General features: G+C 44.1%; 1 protein-coding gene across 2 annotated transcripts; it reads left to right on the top strand.

Moving 5' to 3' along the window:
* The first annotated feature begins 1,713 nt into the window (after positions 1-1,713).
* LOC110528224 (transmembrane protein 198) lies at positions 1,714-21,039 on the top strand. Of its 2 annotated transcripts, none has more exons than XM_021610094.3 (5): positions 1,714-2,359; positions 16,645-16,909; positions 18,061-18,636; positions 19,019-19,167; positions 19,536-21,039. In XM_021610094.3, the coding sequence occupies exons 2-5, from the start codon at positions 16,768-16,770 to the stop codon at positions 19,683-19,685; spliced, it is 1,017 nt and encodes a 338-aa protein (XP_021465769.1). In that variant the 5' UTR covers positions 1,714-2,359; positions 16,645-16,767; the 3' UTR covers positions 19,686-21,039. The 2 variants fall into 2 exon arrangements, with proteins under 2 accessions (XP_021465769.1, XP_021465771.1); XM_021610096.3 differs by having other exon boundaries at positions 1,719-2,359; positions 16,739-16,909.
* Positions 21,040-22,002: the final 963 nt, after the last annotated feature.

Raw genomic sequence — 22,002 nt, 5'->3', positions numbered from 1 at the left:
CAGGCGGGCAGGTGCAGGCAGCGATCGGTTGAAGAGCATGCATTTAGTTGTACTTGTATTTAAGAGCAATTGTAGGCCACGGAAGGAGAGTTGTATGGTTTTGAAGCTCGTCTGGAGGTTTGTTAACACAGTGTCCAAAGAAGGGCCAGTTGTATACAGAATGCTGTCATCTGCGTAGAGGTGGATCAGAGACTCACCAGCAGCAAGAGCGACATCATTGATGTATACAGAGAAGAGAGTCGGTCCAAGAATTGAACCCTGTGGCACCCCCATAGAGACTGCCAGAGGCCCGGACAACAGGCCCTCCGATTTGACACACTGAACTCTATCAGAGAAGTAGTTGGTGAACTAGGCGAGGCAATCATTTGAGAAACCAAGGCTATCGAGTCTGCCGATGAGGATGTGGTGATTGACAGAGTCGAAAGCCTTTGCCACGTCAATGAATACGGCTGCACAGTATTGTTTCTTATCGATGGCGGTTAAGATATTGTTTAGGACCTTGAGCGTGGCTGAGTTGCACCCATGACCAGCTCTGAAACCAGATTTGACTGACTGAACCTCCCACCTCCCTGTGCTGCAGTACAGAAAAACTGTAGTTTTATAGGCAGTTCAAAGCCTTTGCACCTCCAGTCAAACAGATTGCCTTGTAAACATGAACACATCAAATCCCCCTTCTTCTTGTGTACCCATATGTGTGCCATGTGTATCGTCTACAGAACACTAACCAACTGTTCCGACACCATCAGCCCACTATAGACTACGTTTGGCCATGTTGCCTGTCTGTCATGGCAGATAGTTACAAATCCACAGGAACTCCAGGACTGTACAGAGCTGAGAGAGAAGAATACTAAGTGTCATCAGGTGCACCTGATGGCTAATCGGGTGACACCATTCGGGTGCACCAGGTCCCCTGCCTGTTCCTAATGTCTTTTCAGGCTTGGAACTTGGTAGCGGAGCATTTCATATTATTCTGTGTGTAAATCCGTGACACTCCATTTAGTATGATATGTTACATTTGCTATGGTTACATAAGACAGATGGTAACTTAAGGCAAAAACAAAAGTTGGGTGGATGGGTGGGTGTTTGACTCTCATCACAGACAACTTCATTATTATTGCTGATTTGCAACTTTTCAACTACTTTTTAGCTACTTTGAAACTACTTAGCGTGTTGGCTAACCCTCTCCTAACCCTTCCCCTAACCTTAACCCTTTAACCTATCTTCTAGACTTAACCCTAACCACTAGCCTAGCTAAAGTTAGCGAGCTAGCTAACGTAAGCCATCTAGCTAGAATTTGTAACATATTTTAGCAAATTCTTAACATATTGTATGTTTTTCAAATGTGTAAAGTACGTTTAGAAAATTCGTAACATATAACACGAATTGTAATTCGTAGCATATCATACGGAATGGGTGCTGGACATCCAAAATTAATATATACCATACGAAATGTTACATTTCATACACACACACCTAACTATGTAATTACACTTAATATATTATTATTATTATTATTATAGAAGACCAACTCAGTCCCATCCAAGCCTCGTTCCCCTACCTTGCCCTTTCAGTACCAAATTTGAATTCAACCAGGCAGCAATAACAGATGGCTATGATGTCAAGCGTTTTCAGCTGTTGGCTGAAAGTTGGAGAGACAGGGAGGGAGAGAGAGAGTGAGAGGGGGGGAGAGAGTGAGAGGGAGGGAGAGAGCGAGAGGGAGAGAGAGAGAGAGGGAGAGAGGAATGGAGGAGAGAGGGAGGAAGGGAGAAGAGAGAGCGGGAGGGAGGAAGGGAGGAGAGAGAGCGGGAGGGAGGGAGGAAGAGAGAGAACGGTTGGACTCTCACGGAGAAAAATAATGGGCCAACTCTTTTTTTTTATGAGTTTAGAACTCGAGAGAAAACCCCTTGGGTATCAACAACAGTCTACGCCAGAAAGAGGAGGTGTGTAAAAGAAAAGGGTTGGAGGAAAAACAATTTGGCTCGCTGTAACTAGCTTCTGTCAGACGTGACTAACTAGCCAACTGACAAACTGATTTTTAATACAATGCCGTGGAACTTATAAATACATGTTATCAACCGAAATAACTCACTTAAGTTCCTCCGTTGAGACTGCAAAGAACGATTTATAATTTTAGACACAGTTTTTGAAGATGACGAGAACGCGGGGCTGATTCATTTTGAATAACCTATTCTTGTCCTTAAAACATTGAAGGGAAAACTTTTGTTTTTCTCACTGTGACTATAGCCTATGTGCATTGGAACCGGTTTTTCCACTGCTGCTTCGATTTTCTGTTGTTTTCCGTTGTGTTCATGCCTGACAGTTTTCACGGAAAACAGATCCACGTAGCCGAACGAAGTCGGTAAGTGTTCTTCTGTACAGTGTGTAAATAAATGATGAACCTTTACAGGATGTAAATTACAGCCATATCATTGGCTATGATGGATTATATTCGCACCGCAGACAATACTATTTATGATCTTTAAGCTCCTTCAAACAAGAGAAAGATACAATGAAACTGAATCACCCCGTGAAATTGAACAATCAATGTAACGTTAATTCCTGTAGAAGAGCTGCTGTTTGAAAAAGTCTGCGGGTGGGATGCTCATAAACTTGTGTTACTGACTAGTACACCGTTTTGAAGTTAAAAACACTATTTTAATAATGAATTCCAAGAGTAAGTATAGGCTAAACTTTTTTTGTTTTATTCATTCAGTAATTTATCATATAATGTTGATGTCACTCTCCAGTCAATTAATGTGTGAGCTCTGTTTCAAGATAATTTCAGTAGAACCTATTGGGTTATTATACAGAAGATAACAATGTAAACAACTTGGGAAATTAGCCATTTTATGGAGAAAAGCCTGAAATGGATTGATTGTTATCTTTTAACGATTGTTATCATAGTCAGACATGTACACTCCTTGATCCTATTGACCAGATAAGCATTGTTATGTTTTTTGTCCTTGACAGTAATACAATTACATACAAACAACACCAATTGTTTACATGTTCAGTTATTTTCACATATTCCTTTTTTTCTATTTGTTTTCGTCCATACTTCCTCCACCATAGCCTCAGACAGGACATGAAAGAACCTTGGCCTTGTGGCCCAGTGTGTTTACTGGTGGGGGTGCACCTTGTTTTTTTTTTGGGGGGGGGGGGGGGGGGGGGGGTAGTAATGATAGCTTGTGTCCCTCTGTGGCAAAGGAGTCATCTCTAGTTACACCCCTCAATGCTCTTCCCCCTCCTACACCCTCCTAGCAAGCCCCCCCAAAGCCAGTCGGCTAGCTAGGGCCAGATGGCTTTGCCTAAACCACTCTGGGAAAATGCAGTGATGGAGCCCTTCCCTGCTCCGGAGAGAGAGCGGCATATGAGGGGGAAAGAGCAGGCGGTCAATGTTGGGGTGTTTTACTTAACTCTTAGTCCTTGAGGTTCTGTAGTGTACTGTGTTATTCTGTTTTTCAATTAGTACTGAAGCACTCATCGTCCCTCCAATCAGGAGCCTTGGTCTTGACCTTAGGAGGCAGCCTCGGTGGCACGTATAACCCTCAGTCTCCAGGTGTATTGTAACTGCCTAGTTCTGTCTGGTTAGAAAACTAATCATTCTGAACTACTTTCCTTTCATTGTATACTTTCACTCACCACCTGTAGATCTGAGAGTTAAATTGGAACTCCATCACAGGGTGTTCACCAATAGCCACTTTCACACTGGCATTTTCAACTCAGGGTGACTCAAAGACAAACTGGTTGATGAGATTTTCAACCCGAATGAATGGTGTGAACTGTCAACCCTGCTAAGGACCAGGGTTGAAATAGGGTCAGGGTGGAAAGGAGAGGTGAGACACCCTACTTAATGTAGCCCTGACCCATGATGACAGAGTGTATATTATCCATAATAGTCATGGGCGTCAGGTCTTATTGTGGAAACACTTCTACTGGTGGTGTCATAGTGAGTTGAATAGTCTTCTACTCTACTGTCTTTACTGACTGTACACTCCACACCCCAATTAGAGGGGTCTTTCTAATTGACCTGGCCTGGGTATCCTGGAAGGATATTGACCTCATCTCATCAGTAGAGGATGCCTGGTCGTTCTTTAAAAGTAATCTCCTCACCATCTTAAATAAGCATGCCCCTTTCAAAAGATGTAGAACTAAGAACAGATACAGCCCTTTGTTCACTCCAGACCTGACTGCCCTTGACCAGCACAAAACATCCTGTGGCGGACCGCACTAGCATCGAATAGTCCCCACGAAATTAAACTTTTCAGGGAAGTCAGGAACCAATACACGCTGTCAGTTAGGAAAGCAAAGGCTCGTTTTTTCAAACAGAAATTTGCATCCTGTAGCTCTAACTCCAAAAGGCTGGGCTAGACAATCTGGACCCTCTCTTTCTGAAATTATCCGCCGCCATTGTTGCAACCCCTATTACCAGTCTGTTCAACCTCTCTTTCGTATCGTCCGAGATCTCTAAAGATTGGAATGCTGCCGCGGTCATCCCCCTCTTCAAAGGGGGTGACACTCTAGACCCAAACTGTTACAGACCTATATTCATCCTGCCCTGCCTTTCTAAAGTCTTTGAAAGCAAAGTTAACAAATAAATCACTGACCATTTCGAATCCCACCATACCTTCTCCACTGTACACTCCGGGTTTCCGAGCTGGTCACGGGTGCACCTCAGCCACGCTCAAGGTACTAAACGATATCATAACCGCCATTGATAAAAGACAGTACTGTGCAGCCGTCTTCATCGACCTGGCCAAGGCTTTCGACTCTGTCAATCACCGTATTCTTATCGGCAGACTCAACAGCCTTGGTTTCTCAAATGACTGCCTCGTCTGGTTCACCAACTACTTCCCAGATAGAGTTCAGTGTGTCAAATCGGAGGGCCTGTTGTCCGGACTTCTGGCAGTCTATATGGTGGTGCCACAGGGTTAAATTCTGGAGCCAACTCTTTTCTCTGGATACATCAACAATGTCACTCTTGCTGCTGGTGATTCCCTGATCCACTTCTACGCAGATGACACCATTCTGTATACAATAGGCCCTTCTATGGACACTGTGTTAACAAACCTCCAAACGAGCTTCAATGCCATACAACTCTCCTTCCGTGGCCTCCAACTGCTCTTAAATGCTAGTAAAACTAAATGTATGCTTTTCAACCGATCGCTGCCCGCACCCGCCCGCCCGACTAGCATCAATACTCTGGATGGTTCTGACTTAGAATATGTGGACAACTACAAATACCTAGGTGTCTGGTTAGACTGTAAACTCTCCTTCCAGACTCATATTAAACATCTCCAATCCATAATTAAATCTAGAATCGGCTTCCTATTGTGCAACAAAGCATCCTTCACTCACGCTGCCAAACACACCCTCGTAAAACTGACCATCCTACCGATCCTCAACTTCGGAGATGTCATTTACAAAATAGCCTCCAACACTACTCAGCAAACTGGATGCAGTCTATCACAGTGCCATCCGTTTTGTCACCAAAGCCCCATACACTACCCACCACTGCAACCTGTATGCTCTCGTCAGCTGGCCCTCGCTACATATTTGTCGCCAGACCCATTGGCTCCAGATCATCTATAAGTCTTTGCTAAGTTAAGCTCCGCCTTATCTCAGCTCACTGTTCACCATAACAACACCCACTCGTAGCATGCGCTCCAGCAGGTATATCTCACTCGTCGTCCCCAAAGCCAACACCTCCTTTGGCCACCTTTCCTTCCAGTTCTCTGCAGCCAATGACTGGAACAAATGGCAAAAATCGTTGAAGTTGGAGACTTCTCTCCCTCACTAACTTTAAGCGTCAGCTATCTGAGCAGCTTACCGATCGCTGCAGCTGTACACAGTCCATCTGTAAATAGCCCATCCAATCTACCTACCTCATCCCCATATTGTTTTGATTTACTTTTTTTCTTTTTTGCACACAAGTATTTCTACTTGCACATCATCATCTGCACATCTATCACTCCAGTGTTAATTTGCTAAATTGTAATTACTTCGCTACTATGGCCTATTTATTGCCTTACCTCCTTAATCCATTTGTACACACCTTATATAGATTTTCTTTATTGTGTTATTGACTGTACCTTTGTTTATTCCATGTGTAACTTTGTGTTGTTTGTGTTGCACTGCTTTGCTTTATCTTGGCCAGGTCGCAGTTGTAAATGAGAACTTGTTCTCAACTGGCCTACCTGGTTAAATAAAGGTGAAATAAAAAAAGAGACCTTCAGCTGTGGTAGCAGAGGTCAACCCTGCCAAGGCTCGTATGGTCCAGCCAAAAACATGACCTGTCAGAGTTGAAAGGCCTCAACTTTAGCTTAGCGTCTCTTCATCTGTAGGATGAGCGAGGGGGCAACGATGGGTCGTGTGTAAATAAGACTGCTGTTGCAAAGCTTGGGCAGCTGTATATACCATCAATGAGGAGGGTGGAGAGTGCAGCCCCTGAGGCATGCTCCCTGTCCTGTTGATCTGTAATGCAGTTTGAAATCTGGGTCCTTTTTTGCTGAGCTGAAAGTTTTGAGATAATTTAGAACGGGAAGTTTGTTGACGTTTAACTTTCCATGATCTGACAAGCCTTTCTCATGTGTTCTCTGCATCAGGCTATTTCAGGAGAAGTCCTGTGATTGATAGATGCTCTAACTTTTTGTTTATTATCCTTTCCAGGGACCTCTCTTCATAGACCTGTTCTGGGTCTGGATATCCCAGTTTTTTTGACCCCTGTAATGTTATTGCTGTATCTATGTCTGCAATGTTAAATTCGTTCCAGTAAAACTGAATGCACAGAGCAGACTTCCTTGTCTATACAGAAAAGGGAAGTCTATCACGATAACAATATTTGTCATGGAGTGTTTATTACCAGATGCATGTAATTGATTATAATACCAAGTTACATTCTGAACTGTGTCTCAATAATCCCAACATGGTCTACTCAATCTGTCTCACTGTCTAGTTTCTTTGTGTCACAGACCTTCAAGTAGCTAGTTCATAGGACATGAGCTCAGAAGAACAAGGCTAGCTTTGTTTAAAAGCACAGGCCTACATACAGTGCCTTCAGAAAGTATTCATACCCCTTGACTTATTCCACATGTTGTTGTGTTACAGCCTGAATTCAAAATGGATTGAATGAGTTACTATCCTGATTTCCATCATATCCCATGGTTGTCAGGCATTGCTCTACAAGCCAAGGACTCATTTAGGCATACTACTGCCTTGGAGTAGCCTGTACTCTAATATACTGTGCTGTGTTGGTCCGACACTGGCAGAGTGTATCTATACACTGAACACACTAGGATCTCCCACAAATGAGCCCCCTCAGTTAAAAGAGCCTGGAAATAGTCTATGTTGAACACTGTTGACAAGAGGAGATGCTTGTTGTGGGTTAGGCCGGGAGATGGAGAGAGTCTTCTCCTGTAGCATTAGTCTAGTAAGGGCAGTCAAAGTATTTGGGTGTGGAATAGTTCTGCTGTCTCATTGACCGAACTGAGCATCCAAAAGGAATAGTAGGGGTTTTTGGGGTCTTGGAGATCCACAAACATCCATTCATAGAGAGACTCAAAAGTATTGGGTGATGTAGTTTTCCCCTGGCTTAGGGGCTGCCAGAGAACCCTAGATGTGTACACGAAGGAGGTATTTTAGGATGGGAGAGACCATAAGGAGGTACAATTATACCCTGGTACCAGACAGATGTTGGGTGGAATGGAAGAACTGCTCTGCGCTGCTGTAAATGACAGAGCTGACCTTGAAGTGGCACAAACGCTTCAAGCTCTGTCAAGTTGGTTGTTGATCACTGTTAGACAGCCATTTTCAAGTCTTGCCATAGATTTTCAAGTCAAAACTGTAACTTGGCCACTCAGGAATATTCACTGTCTTCTTGGTAAGCAACTCCAGTGTATATTTGGCCTTGTGTTTTAGGTTATTGTCCTGCTGAAAGGTGAATTCATCTCCCAGTTTCTGATGGAAGGATGACTGAACCAGGTTTTCCTCTTGGATTTTGTCTGTGCTTAGATCTATTGTTTCTTTTTATCAAAAAACTCCCTAGTCCCAAGATGATGCAGCCACCATGCTTGAAAATATGAAGAGTGGAACTGTGTTGGATTTTCCCCAAATATAATGCTTTATATACAGGAAATAAAGTACATTTTCTTTCCCACAGTTTTTGTAGTTTTACTTTAGTGCGTTATTATAGATAGGGTGCATGTTTTGGAATATTTTTATTCTGTACAGGCTTCCTTTTCACTCTGTAATTTAGCTTGGTATTGTGGAGTAACTACAATGTTGTTAATCCATCCTCAATTTTCTCCAACCATGGCCATTAAACTCTAACTGTTTTAAAATCACCATTGGGCTCATGGTGAAATCCCTGAGTGGTTTCCTAACCCCCCCTGCAACTGAGTTAGGAAGGACGCCTGTATCTTTGTATTGTATTGATACACCATCCAAAGTGTAATTAATTACTTCACCATGCTCAACGGGATATTCAGTGTCTGCTTTTTTTTTTACCTATATACCAATAGGTGCCCTTCTTAGCGAGGCATTGGAAAACCTCCCTGGTGTGCTTGAAATTCACTACTCGACTGAGAGACCTTGCAGATAATTGTATGTGTGGGGTACAGAGATGGGGTAATCATTCAAAGTCAAGACATTTCAGCGTTTAATTTTTGTATTCATTTGTAAAAATTTAGAACAAAATACTATTCTGTCATCGTGGGGTATTTATTGTGTGTAGATCAGTGGCACACATTTTGAATTGAATCTATTTGAAATTCAGGCTGTAACACAACAAAATGTGGAAGACAACAAGGGGTGTGAATACTTTCTGAAGGCGCTGTAGGTGAGGCTAGGCATCCACTCTTTTGTTTTTGTGTTCATAGTGACTCCATCACACTCCACTCCCTGTATAGCCTAGTCTGGCTTTGCAATGACACTGCATGTCCAATTGGTTTCTTATAGTCTGCTAGTTCTAAACCGTGTGACGTGTAGACATAATTATTGCATTCAATGTTTGCTCTCATAAAGACCCCCATCACTCTTTAACTCTGTGTAATGATAAGTACACTACATTCAGTGGTGTAAAGTACTTAAGTAAAATTACTTCAAAGTACTACATAAGTTGTTTTTTGGGGTATCTGTACTTTACTTTACTTTTTATATTTTTGACAACTTTTTGCAGGTTTTTCAGTATTTCCCTTTCTGCTCAAAACATTTATTTTGTTGTAGGCTATTTAACAACTTAATGCAATTCTTAAGGAGGTCGTGGCATTTCTGTCTCTCTGAACTACTTTGACATTGTCAGTCTCTAGAAAAAGGCATCCCCATTTGTACAAACACAGACTTGTCAATGTGCATGGTGGGGATGATTATAATGTGTGGATTGGAGTTGTTATATTTGCATGAGTGTGTGTGCGTGACGTTTGTGGGTCTGTTGTGTGAGTGCATGGAAATAGGGGTGTGTGTCTACATGTGTATCATACACGTGACTGCCTCTCGAAAAGGCCTCTCATTGTTTCTCTGTTCTTCTACTTACTGGTTTTTCTCCTTTTTTTTTTGTAAGGAACTCTTTACAATCAGAGTTGAAAGGCCTCCATTGTTTGGGCCTTTCACAAAGGCAGGCATGGAGTGGAAGGGCTTGAGGGAGAATAGGATCTCTTTCTGAGACTGATAAAACTATTACAATATTTAAAAGGATATACAGTATGTTAAACCATGTGTTAAACAGTTGGTTTTCTGGCTACTCATTCAGTCATAATATAAAAGATGTATGCTTGCCATCAGAGACAGTTGTTTGCGTGTCTGTAAGTGAAGAAATGTAGGCCTATAGACTACATTGGAGAAACGTGACCATAACTTTTCCTCCATGGTAATTGGGAGGTAGATGGTTTGGGGTGTTTGATAGTGATGTGTTATCTTTTATGATGACATTAGAGGTTTGTTATTTTGGCACGTCTGCACATGTTAGAAAGGTCAGTGTTTTTGGTCTTAGAGTTCATGTCAGTGTTAGGCTTTGTTGTAAACTTACTGCCCCTAAAATCACTTTCTATATATTCTCACTCTGTAATTACTGCTCTCTGAAGGGGTTACAGACTGCATTCTCTCTCGTCCTCTCCCTCCCTCTCTCCCTCTCTCTCTTTGAAGAGCACTGTAGGGTTCAGAGCCTGGTCCAGAACTTGGACCGAGAGCTCTCTGCTCTCGGTCCAAGCCTGGCTACAGAAAGACTGGAGGTGTCAGTGCCAAATTCATTGCAGGTCCCCCCCTCCGCCTCATTCACTCTTGAGGAACAAAGTGTTGTTTGAGAGGCACTGATCAGAGATTTAGAGGAGAAATGATAGAGACAGGCTGAAAGAAAGAATGGTGGTGAGCTGTGACTTTATCACCAACTTAATAAAAATGTCTGGATGTGAGGATGTGGAAGGAGTGTAGATGAGGTTTAAGGGCTCCCGAGTGGCACAGCGGTCTAAGGCACTGCATCTCCGTGCTAGAGGTGTCACTACAGACACCCTGGTTCAATTCCAGGCTGTATCACAACCGGCCGTGATTGGGAGTCCAATAGGGTGGCGCACAATTTGCCCAGCGTCGTCCGAGTTTGGCCGGTGTAGGCCGTCATTGTAAATAAGAATGTGTTCTTAACTGACTTGCCTAGTTAAATAAAAATGCTAAAATTATTTAAGGATGTCTTTATGACTGGTAGATCATTCTATCCTCGTTTCATCTTCAGATTCATAATTTCCTTCGTTAGTCAGCATGGATGAGTAAAGGTTATCATAGATCTGTGATTTTACCATAGTGGTCTAATCATGATAATACATCTGTTGAAATGCACTTAATGACTTGTAACCATGGTATTTATGTTCCTCCTCAATAGAACAAAATGTCAATTCTTTGCCTTTTAAGAGATAAAAGGGAGGGTGTCTGTGGCTGTCTCTCAGTAGACCACTTTCAAACACTGTCACATATCATGTGGAGTGCATCTCATTTGCTCCCTGTTTTTGAGATGAGCTGAGATGACAAACGAGTCTTGTCCCTTCGTTTCCCAGTCAAATGAGCTCCCAAATGCAGCAGGTTTTTCAGTATTTCCCTCTCTGCTCAAAACATCCATTTACATAACACTCTTCAGGACTACCTTTAATCTGATTAGCATTCCTCAATAACTAACGACAAGGTGTATTCAGTAACGACAAGGTGTATTCAGTAACGACAAGGTGTATTAAGTGCAGCAATTTTACTTCATAAGAAACAAAATGGATGTCTCATTGCACCATATATCAACATGTATTTGATGTCTATTTGATTTAATTACAAATATTTAAGGACCAGGTTTGGTTGGTAATGGATTGGACAGGTCAGTGAGAGGGGTTATTCAAGTTCAGGAGGATTGGCAAATCTATCCAGAAAGGGTGTTTCACCTATTTGACCACATAAAAAATTGGCTTTATCTGTACACAAGTTGTGTTCAAGTTGCCAGCCAGAGAGCATTCTCTCTCAGCTGTGAATGTTGATATCATAGTGTCTCACATATTAGAGCATGAGTGAGTGCATCTGAATCCATGATGAAAGGCCCATATAAACACAATCCAGTTCTGAGATCATTTTGAACATGTGGACTGAGAGTGGAGTGTTTTATTTGACTTGTTTAGAGATCATAACCCACAGTTGTAGCATAACCCATTGTCATCATCATGTTCTAATAGCCAAGGCATTCAAACCTATATCACCAAGTTTTTTTTAGTCTTAAATTAAACCAGAAAATAAGAGTGTTGGTGTTGACACTCCAGCCTCCAAATCCAACTCTAACTTTCCTGCTCTGCTTCCTGCCCTGAGGGAAAAGTCACCTCCAGCACCGCCACTGATCTCCACTTCCTCCTCTTGGCCACAGCTTCCTGCCCTGAGGGAAAAGTCACCTCCAGCACCGCCACTGATCTCCACTTCCTCCTCTTGGCCACAGCTTCCTGCCAATGAGAGAGAGTGATTCTCTTATGGTTAATAGGCAACCACAGTTGGCACAAAGTGGACACCATGGAGTAGGTTGGTCCTATCATGTCCATACTATTCTCCAGTCTCCACCATGCCCAATGGGAAGGACACAAGGCATTTGGAATCATGGAGAATTAGGTTTATAGCTGTAGCTATAAGGGTGGGGGGTGGAGCTGTAGATCAACAGGCATCATGCCCAGGCAGGGGGAGACCATGGCAAATGGTACAGTCTTGCATACCCCCCTGTGCCAAGCTGTGCCACCATACAGCTGGACTGTAACGTTTAGTTCTCAGCTGCCCTCTGCCTTAAAGCCAGAGCACCCTTGGAATCCCTGACCTCTCTCACACCCCCACAACTCCATCAGTGGTTAATGAAACTCACCCAAACTAGCTATGTGGGGAACCTGGGCATGGCTCTGCCTGTCTCTCAGCTGTTGAGACTTGAGCCCCTCCACCCCACCCCACCCCTCCCTCCCTCCATCCATCCATGGTGTTTGTCAAGCAAGTGTGTTAGGCAACATTCTAAAGCAATTTGTTCCAAGGTCATTTCATACCAACATACTCAGTCATCTATAAGTGTGACTATATTCACATATACAGCACTAGCAGCAACCTTATTTTACCCGTTGTCATGACAACACACACAGAAATGTCATATTGGAGGTCATTCAAGATGTACTTCATCAAAATGTATCGAAAGAGACAATTTCTACTTCTGTGCCTTGAGCTCCGAGACAAAACATGGAGCCACGTCACTTCCTCCTTATCTGGTGAGAATGGGTGACAATATCAGCCTTCTGGACAGCTACCAGCTAGACCCCCATCATCTAGACCCCTTTATCCCACTGGGCACAGACATGAATTCAACGTCTATTCGACGTTGGTTCAACTTAATTTAATTGAAATTAAGTGGAAACAACATTGATTCAACCAGTGTGTGCCCAGTGGGATCCTTCATCCACCCACATGCTCAATGCCATGGCACACACACATACACACTCAGACACAGCCTCCTTTCCCTGGGTCCCTCCATCTCTCTGTGATATGCCCTATCTCCCAGCATATGCCAGTAGAGGTCAATGCTAGGGCCTTATAGCCTTTGTGCCGCCCCATAATGGCACCATTCTCCCTGAGCGGCACGGACTCCAGGCCTCACACACACACTGGCCACCATTGTGACTCTCACAGGGACAATGTGGGGACAGACACATGGACGTGGGAGAGAGTTGGTGTGTGTGTGTGCGGTCGGATGAACAAGTTGTGCAACTTGATGGATTACCCGCAACACCCTTGCAGTCACTTTTGAATGTCTTCAGAGGTGAGCCGTTATCTTAGCTTTCCCTTGCTCTTCAAACCTTCTCCTATTCCTGTTTTTGGTCCAGCTGAATGGTGAAGTTTGACTAGAATTTTCACTGTAAACAGATATATTTGATAGTTTGCAAAAGTGCTGTCTTGCACAATCAGAGGATGTTTTTTTGGCATGATCTTCAATAAAAGTTCCTGTTAGTGTGTTAACTTTGACTTGGGCAGGTTGGAGGTAATGCCACAAATCCATCCATGTCATCATAACTGAATATGATGAAAGAGAAGTCCATACTATAACCTCAAGGTGAAATGCTCTCAGGTTTTCAATAAGGGTGTTACTGCACCGCACATTATGCTGTCCGGACCTCTGGCAGTCTCTATGGGGGTGCCACAGGGTTCAATTCTTGGACCGACTCTCTTCTCTGTATACATCAATGAGGTCGCTCTTGCTGCTGGTGAGTCTCTGATCCACCTCTACGCAGACGACACCATTCTGTATACTTCTGGCCCTTCTTTGGACACTGTGTTAACAACCCTCCAGGCAAGCTTCAATGCCATACAACTCTCCTTCCGTGGCCTCCAATTGCTCTTAAATACAAGTAAAACTAAATGCATGCTCTTCAACCGATCGCTACCTGTACCTTCCCGCCTGTCCAACATTACTACTCTGGACGGCTCTGACTTAGAATACGTGGACAACTACAAATACTTAGGTGTCTGGTTAGACTGTAAACTCTCCTTCCAGACCCATATCAAACATCTCCAATCCAAAGTTAAATCTAGAATTGGCTTCCTATTTCGCAACAAAGCATCCTTCACTCATGCTGCCAAACATACCCTTGTAAAACTGACCATCCTACCAATCCTCGACTTTGGCGATGTCATTTACAAAATAGCCTCCAATACCCTACTCAACAAATTGGATGCAGTCTATCACAGTGCAATCCGTTTTGTCACCAAAGCCCCATATACTACCCACCATTGCGACCTGTACGCTCTCGTTGGCTGGCCCTCGCTTCATATTCGTCGCCAAACCCACTGGCTCCATGTCATCTACAAGACCCTGCTAGGTAAAGTCCCCCCTTATCTCAGCTCGCTGGTCACCATTGCATCTCCCACCTGTAGCACACGCTCCAGCAGGTATATCTCTCTAGTCACCCCCAAAACCAATTCTTTCTTTGGCCGCCTCTCCTTCCAGTTCTCTGCTGCCAATGACTGGAATGAACTACAAAAATCTCTGAAACTGGAAACACTTATCTCCCTCACTAGCTTTAAGCACCAACTGTCAGAGCAGCTCACAGATTACTGCACCTGTACATAGCCCACCTATAATTTAGCCCAAACAACTACCTCTTTCCCTACTGTAATTAATTAATTTATTTATTTTGCTCCTTTGCACCCCCATTATTTTTATTTCTACTTTGCACATTCTCCCATTGCAAATCTACCATTCCAGTGTTTTACTTGCTATATTGTATCTACTTTGCCACCATGGCCTTTTTGCCTTTACCTCCCTTATCTCACCTCATTTGCTCACATCGTATATAGACTTATTTATACTGTATTATTGACTGTATGTTTGTTTTACTCCATGTGTAACTCTGTGTCGTTGTATGTGTCGAACTGCTTTGCTTTATCTTGGCCAGGTCGCAATTGTAAATGAGAACTTGTTCTCAACTTGCCTACCTGGTTAAATAAAGGTGAAATAAAATAAATAAATAAATACAAATTATTAGCCTAAATACTGTATGACTTCTGTATATCAGATTTCAGTCTCATTCTAAAGCATTCATTGTCCTGGCTTCATCCTCTCAGACCTACTTGGAAAGTCGTGCCACAGACACAGCAGACCAGTGGGGCTGTGGAGCGCTCAGATGGCTAGATCATTTGTCTTGAGTTGTCCTTGGCCTTTTGAAAACAAGTGAGACAGTCCCCTCTGTTCTATCTGGCTGAGACAGAGAGGCAGACACGTGAAGGACTGAGTGAATGAAGCGAGAACTCTTCCTCTAGCTCTGGAAAAAGAGAGGGAAGCAGAGAGCTACTATCCAACGGGCCCTCATTCTTTCCATGTCAAGTCATGGCCAGGTCATAATGTATCTCAGATGGAGAGGGGGGGAGAGGAGTTTAAAAGCAGAAGTTTGGGAGAATGGAGGGAGAGGGGGATTGAGAAGTGAAAGAGCAGATCAGGAGAGCAGGCACACTGCTCTGTTACTGTTTTTCTCCTGAGCCTGGAAACGTGAGTTTGCTGTAATCGGATCAGAACTGGGGTGAGATCATAAAGAAGGCTGGCCAGCAGCCCCAGAGAGAGCAGCCCACCCTGAGCAATGAGTCCTACACAGCCTCCCCAACAGGCAAACTGGGAGGGGAGTTTGGGCTGCCTGATTAACTGTTCACTAGCACCACTCGATGTCCGTAGTAGCCCTACTTTTAGTATAGTAATTTACTTTCACCCAGACATTTTTACTACATATCCTATTTTAAATGCCTGACATAGACACCTCAAGTTCAATTTAGGAGAGTTGTAAAAAATATTTTTATTTAAAACGTGGACCCCAGTAAACGTGAGTGGGTGTTTGCTGCTGATATGAAATCAGTGTTGAATATGCACACTGAAAATGATGTTGTTTGAGTGGACTTGAGTGGACACTGGACATCTGCTGCTATGTTGATTAGAGTGGTCATAATTACATTAATACAGTAGAGTAGACAGACACTGCAATAATTCAATATTATATAAGACGTTCCGGTACTTGGTACTGGTGTCTATAGGCCTTTTTGGTACTGTTCTTTTTCATTAATATACTACAGATGTCTCTGTAGTATGTGGTTGTCCATGTTTATGTACTCCCATGATACTGTAGTCATGGCAACGGGGTGTATGTGTGGTATACAGGACTGTGGGTTATCATGGGGGGCTAGGCTAGCAGCATATGGAGTGTTTGGCAGGCCTATATGCAGAGTCACCAGGGAGAAGTCCCAGATGGGCGGCAGATTTCACACTTCTCCTGAAGCCCCGGGGAACACTGGCGGGGGTGAGGGGTCAGAGGTCTGAATCAGGGGTGGAGGGGTGAGGAGGAGGGGGGGGTTCTAGAGTGTCCTACATACACCATGTTAAACTTTTGATATTTAGCATCAATGGAGTCTCGCAACTCACCACTTTGTGTTCTCTATTTTGTGGGTAAGACAGTGTTTGTTAACCTAGCCCTAGATTTTAAAGTTCTCAGTCCTCTTTGCCAGTACTGTGCCCTAAAGTCTTAACAGAGACAAATAAATACTGTCAACCACTTTATTGCATTGTGAGTTAACGCATTGTGATGGCCTGTGATGATCTATGACCTACTCAGATATTTATCTTTCATGTTACAGGCACTCAAGCTGTTCTGATGAACTTCCGATAACAGCACCACTCCTTATCCTTCAGTCCCAACCTTCAACCACCACCACCTCCTTGTCTCCCCAGTGGTCTGGTCGGTCGGAGGGAGCCCCAGGATGACAGACCCTGACGGGGCTGAAGGGGAGGGCCTGGCCGAGGTGAACGCCTGCAGCCTGGAGATCGAGAGGAAGTATGAGGTCATCCCTGCCGTCATCTGCTCCATGTGCTGCCTGTTCGGCATCATCTACTGCTTCATTGGTAAGGTCACCACGGGGTCAAGACCATAAGTCGTAACCCAACCACGTCATGTCAACGAGTAAACAAAATCTTCAATAACAAGGGCTGCGTCCCAAATGGAACCCCAATCCTTATATAGTGCACTACTTTTGACCAAGGCCCATGGTGCACAACTTTTGAACAGAGCCATATGTGGGGAATAGGGTGCCATTTGGGACGCAAACAATGTAATAGAGCAGGGGATAAGGAATGTGTATTCAGACGTATCATATGTCTGCTAATGTGTTATACAGCAGGGTTCTCCCCAGGATATTTTAACAAGGTGCTGCTGCTGATTTTTTAACACCTGTAACTGACGTTTCCTGCAATCTACAGCAGAACAATAATCATCATATTAGTGTGGGGTGCATGGCCTTAGATGATAACAAATAGAGTAAAACACACTTTATATTTTCATATTTTTCGCACCAAATCCAACTTAATAACCACAATTGCTTCTTTCTCCTCCACACCGCCTCTCTTTTTAGTTTTAACTGTAGGGTAATTTATACGGCATTACATTGCTTACAGTCAATATTCTGTAATATTTATAGAGTTGCTGATGCCCTAGCCTCTGCAATTTAACTTTCTCTTTAAGCCCTAACTTATCACCTGCATATTTTTTTACTGTTAGATTCCTCAGGCTATTGAATCTCCCCCCATTGAAGTAAAGTACAACTTTAAATAAGTATTGTTTTCTTTTCACCCCCCTCTCTTTCTACCCCTCTCCTCTCTCCGTCACCATTCCCTCTCTACCCCTCTCCTCTCTCCCTCTCTCCTCTCTCCGTCACCATTCCCTTTCTCTACTCCTCTCCTCTCTACCCCTCTCCTCTCTCCGTTACCATTCCCTCTCTACCCCTCTCCTCTCTACCCCTCTCCTCTCTACCCCTCTCCTCTCTCCGTCACCATTCCCTCTCTACCCCTCTCCTCTCTCCCTCTCTCCTCTCTCCGTCACCATTCCCTTTCTCTACTCCTCTCCTCTCTCCCTCTCTACCTCTCCTCTCTCCCTCACCATTCCCTCTCTCTACTCCTCTCCTCTCTCCCTCTCTCCCGCTCTACCCCTCTCCCTCACCATTCCCTCTCTCTACTCCTCTCTCCATCACATTTCCCTCTTCACCTCTCTTTTCTCCCAGGATATCGCTGCTTCAAGGCGGTCATGTTCCTGTCGGGCCTGATGTTCGGCTCTGTCATAATCTTCCTGTTGTGCCACAAGGAGCGGGTGCTGGACACCCAGCTGAGTGTGGAAGCCTCGGCGGGTATCGGCCTGGGCATCGGCCTGCTGTGTGGCCTGGTCACCATGCTGGTGCGCTCCGTGGGTCTCTTCATGACGGGTCTGTTACTGGGCCTGCTACTTGCCCTCGCCACCCTGCTGGTCACCCACCAGTTCTACACACCCACCACCGTCTGGGTCCCCCTAGGGGTGCTGCTGGGCACTGGCATGCTGTTTGCTGTGCTCACCCTACAGTGGCAGAAGCTCTTCACCGTGTTGTCTACGTCTGTGTTCGGGGCGGCCATCATGATGGTGTGCGTTGACTACTTTGTGGAGATGCTGGCGCTGGCCAGACACGCGTATCAGTGCTTGAGGCTGTCACCGGCGCCGTCGCTCTGCTGGTACAGCTGGGTGATCATGGGTATCTGGCCGGCACTCAGCTTCATGGGGGTGCTGGTGCAGTGGAAGCTGACAGCCGTGGGGTTCTCACACACTGAGGGTAAGCATCATAGAATTCCATATACACGTAATGTATAGGATCTCTGTGGTAAGCATGGGAGGTAGAGGAAGCTGTTTGTAGAGTATGATGCATCTGTATATCTCAATATGGACTATGGACTATATTATGTTCTCTTCACTGCTACAATGGTTTTATGGTATTGGAGAACATTGTTCTGGTATTGAAACAAGACAGATTGTCTCCAAGTCAGCTGTTCATATTACATTTCAGATGATTTAAGAATGTCAAATTGTCCCCTAAAGTTCTCATGTGCTCTGTAGAATTACTAAGAAATGACTCACTGAGTAAACACACCTCTCTCCTCTGGCTCTCCTCTGGTTCTCCTCTCGCTCATATCTCTCTCTCATCTCTCTCGTCTAAGTCATCATCAGCAGGAGGCAGAAGCGGGCCCAGTTGATGCAGATCAGACAGAAAGATGTCAAGAAGCGCCAGCAGAACAGTGGGCAGGAGGGCACATACCGTCGCAAGCCCACCCCTGTCAAACGCTATGCCGGAGACCTGCTGGCACCGGTCAGTCTCTCTCTCTCTCACTCTCTCACTCTCTCACTCACTCACTCACTCACTCACTCACTCACTCACTCACAACAGAGAAGGCTGGTGGGAGGAGCTATAGGAGGATGGGCTCATTGTAATGGCTGGAATGGAATAAATGCAACGGAGTAAAAAATGTTGTTTTTATGTGTTTGATACAGTTCCATGAATTCCATTCCAGACATTACAATGAGCCCGTCCTCCTATAGCTCCTCCCACCAGCCTCCACTGACACACACACACTCTATTCTATTTGAATTCCAACATGTAGAACAGATTCCAAGGTTGATTCTGATTATATTCCCTCTCTCCTCTTCTTCCCCTCTCTCCTTTATTCCTTCTCTCAGAGCTACCTGCAGAGTCTTAGGGACAGACAGATGGGCACAGGCAACTCCCTCAGCAGCCTGGGAACTACCAACCACACAATAATCGACTTTGACTATGAGACAAGCTCCACCGTACCCCTCACCATCACCACACCTGTCAACAGGGTCTGACGCACCGAGGGACAGACGGGGGATGACTCACTTGTTTCTTGTCCCCCCCCTCCACAGTCCTCCTCCCTATGTAGTGTACTGTTGACCCTACAGACAATGTGAGTCTATTGAACAATGGACGTTCCTTACATTGACTTGGAAAAGGGCCTTGAATGCTGTCCAAGTGAAGATCAAAGCACACCTCCAGTGTACTGTACCTCGTTTGGAATGGCAGACTGGAAGGTGATGGAATGGGTCCTCGATCTGTGAGCTGTTCCCTGAGAGTGGTTGGTGTTTGGCCCCCCGTTTGATGTGTGCTGTAATCACTCTTTCAATAGACTGGGTGTGGCCTCTCCCTGTGTTGTCTGCTCTGAGCGGTGGCATGTCCATGTGAAAAGTCTGGGGTTAGGACAGAGCAGAGTACACAGTCAGAAGAAGGAGCAGAAATTATCTCATTTGACTTCTGAGGTCGTATACTTTCTCTGGTGCCATTATGTGATTGTTTGATTACATGTGGGAGAAATCACTTGACTGATGAAAACAGACTTGTTTTTGCTGTTCAGAAAGCAATACTGGGAATGGAAATGGCCATGAATTACACGAGAGCTACCTCCGAGTGATTTCAACTTTTATAATTGGAGTTAACTGTGCTTTAATGACTTGAAATGAACCAGTGGTGTGTAAACTCGGGTCAACCGCCTCAGAACAGGACACCAGCTGATGTTGACAAGGCACTGTGACGGGACAAATAAGAGGACATTTCGAGATACATTTCTCTGACCAGTGTTTTCTGTCTGTGTGAGTGTGTGTGCGTTTGTAATGTTAAGGTGTGTGTATTGCTGTTTACTTGTCCCTTTTTCGAAGTAACTGCCTGTATAGTTGAGTGCAGAAGGTTCAGGTCCAGAGAGATACACGGCAACCATTTTGTCCCTAAATACAATGGAGATTACATGGGCAACTGTTTCAAGTGACATTTATGTTTGTTTTCATTGGAACTGCAGTGCCTCTTTTAGTGGTAGCAATACTATACAATATTGTTTCAAACCATACTTGGTTATGCCAGTTATTTTTGAGCAGTAGCTTGTTTTCATTACAATTTCAAGGCAGTTTTACCTGTGTAGTACCTGTATTCAGTAATGTATATGAACAATAACATTGAAGGAATGTGCTATGGAAAAAAATTGAGCATACATTTGCTGTACTGTAGGTTACTAAGGAATTACCAGTGTTTTTATAATTGTAATTTAGTTTTGTTTTAGAATTTTTGAGGGACAGTAGGCCTACTTTCACTCAGTACTCTCAACTATTCTGAATCTGTACAGAATTGTCAATAGGAAATTGAAAGATAAACCATTAAATTAGTTTAAAAACAAAAGCTGTCTGAGTTATTTGTCTGAGGCTAAATGGCTCTATATTCCCTCACTGGTCACCTAGCAACATCAGCTGCCAAATTCTGCCTTGGAATCAGAAACACAGAGGGTCTTGAAGGCAACAAATGGGGGTGATTTCCTGCTCCCTGATTGGTTTAAGCAGTGGTGTTGCTGTGGCAGCTCCGAACTTTAGCAGCCCACAAGTATCATGCATGAAAGCACATGGCTCTCGTCATAGGCTCTTCTGACCTCAAGTATTTCGCTAAACTTGGTGTCTCTGTTGTTCATAAGCCATTGCAATGAGATCAGAGTAGGTTTACATCATAAAGGAAACCAGGCCTGTTTTTTTGTTGACTGTCATGACTCATTTGCACAACGATGTCTTAGATGAAAAAAGTAATTCCATACATATATTCTGAACAAAACACTATTTTTTAAAGTGCTGGTCCCATGTTTGAAGTTAAGTCAGTTAAGAACACATTCTTATTTACATTGACAGCCTACACCGGCCAAACCCGGACGACGCTGGGCCAATTGTGCGCCGCCCTATGGGACTCCCAATCACGACTCCCAATCACGGCCGGTTGTGGATTTGAACCAGGGTGTTTGTTTGTAGTGACGCTTCTAGCACTGAGATGCAGTGCCTTATGCACCACTCGAGATCCCAGACATTTGCCATACTCACAAAACACTTTTTTCTCTCAAATGTTGTCCACAAATTTGTTTACATCCCTGTTACTGAGCATTTCTCATTTGCCAATATAATCCCTCCACCTGACAGGTGTGGCATATCAAAAAGTTGATTAAACAGCATGATCATTACACAGATTCCCCTTGTGCTGGGGACAATTAAAGGCCACTCTAAAATGTGCAGTTTTGTCACACAACACAATGCAACAGACGTCTCAAGTTTTGAGGGAGCGTGCAATTGGCATGCTGACTGCCGGAATGTCCACCAGAGCTGTTGT

The sequence above is a fragment of the Oncorhynchus mykiss genome, chromosome 7 (assembly GCF_057628025.1).
Source record: "Oncorhynchus mykiss isolate SJ-2025 chromosome 7, ASM5762802v1, whole genome shotgun sequence".
Lineage (NCBI taxonomy): Eukaryota > Metazoa > Chordata > Actinopteri > Salmoniformes > Salmonidae > Oncorhynchus > Oncorhynchus mykiss.
This window is presented reverse-complemented; position numbering and strand designations above follow the sequence as displayed.

Bases quoted from the DNA above. Each gene is read 5' to 3' on its own strand.
- LOC110528224 (XM_021610094.3), top strand. From the start codon at position 16,768: ATGACAGACCCTGACGGGGCTGAAGGGGAGGGCCTGGCCGAGGTGAAC. The intron at 16,910-18,060 runs GTAAGGTCACCA...CTTTTCTCCCAG, and splicing joins CATCATCTACTGCTTCATTG to GATATCGCTGCTTCAAGGCG. The intron at 18,637-19,018 runs GTAAGCATCATA...CTCTCGTCTAAG, and splicing joins GGGGTTCTCACACACTGAGG to TCATCATCAGCAGGAGGCAG.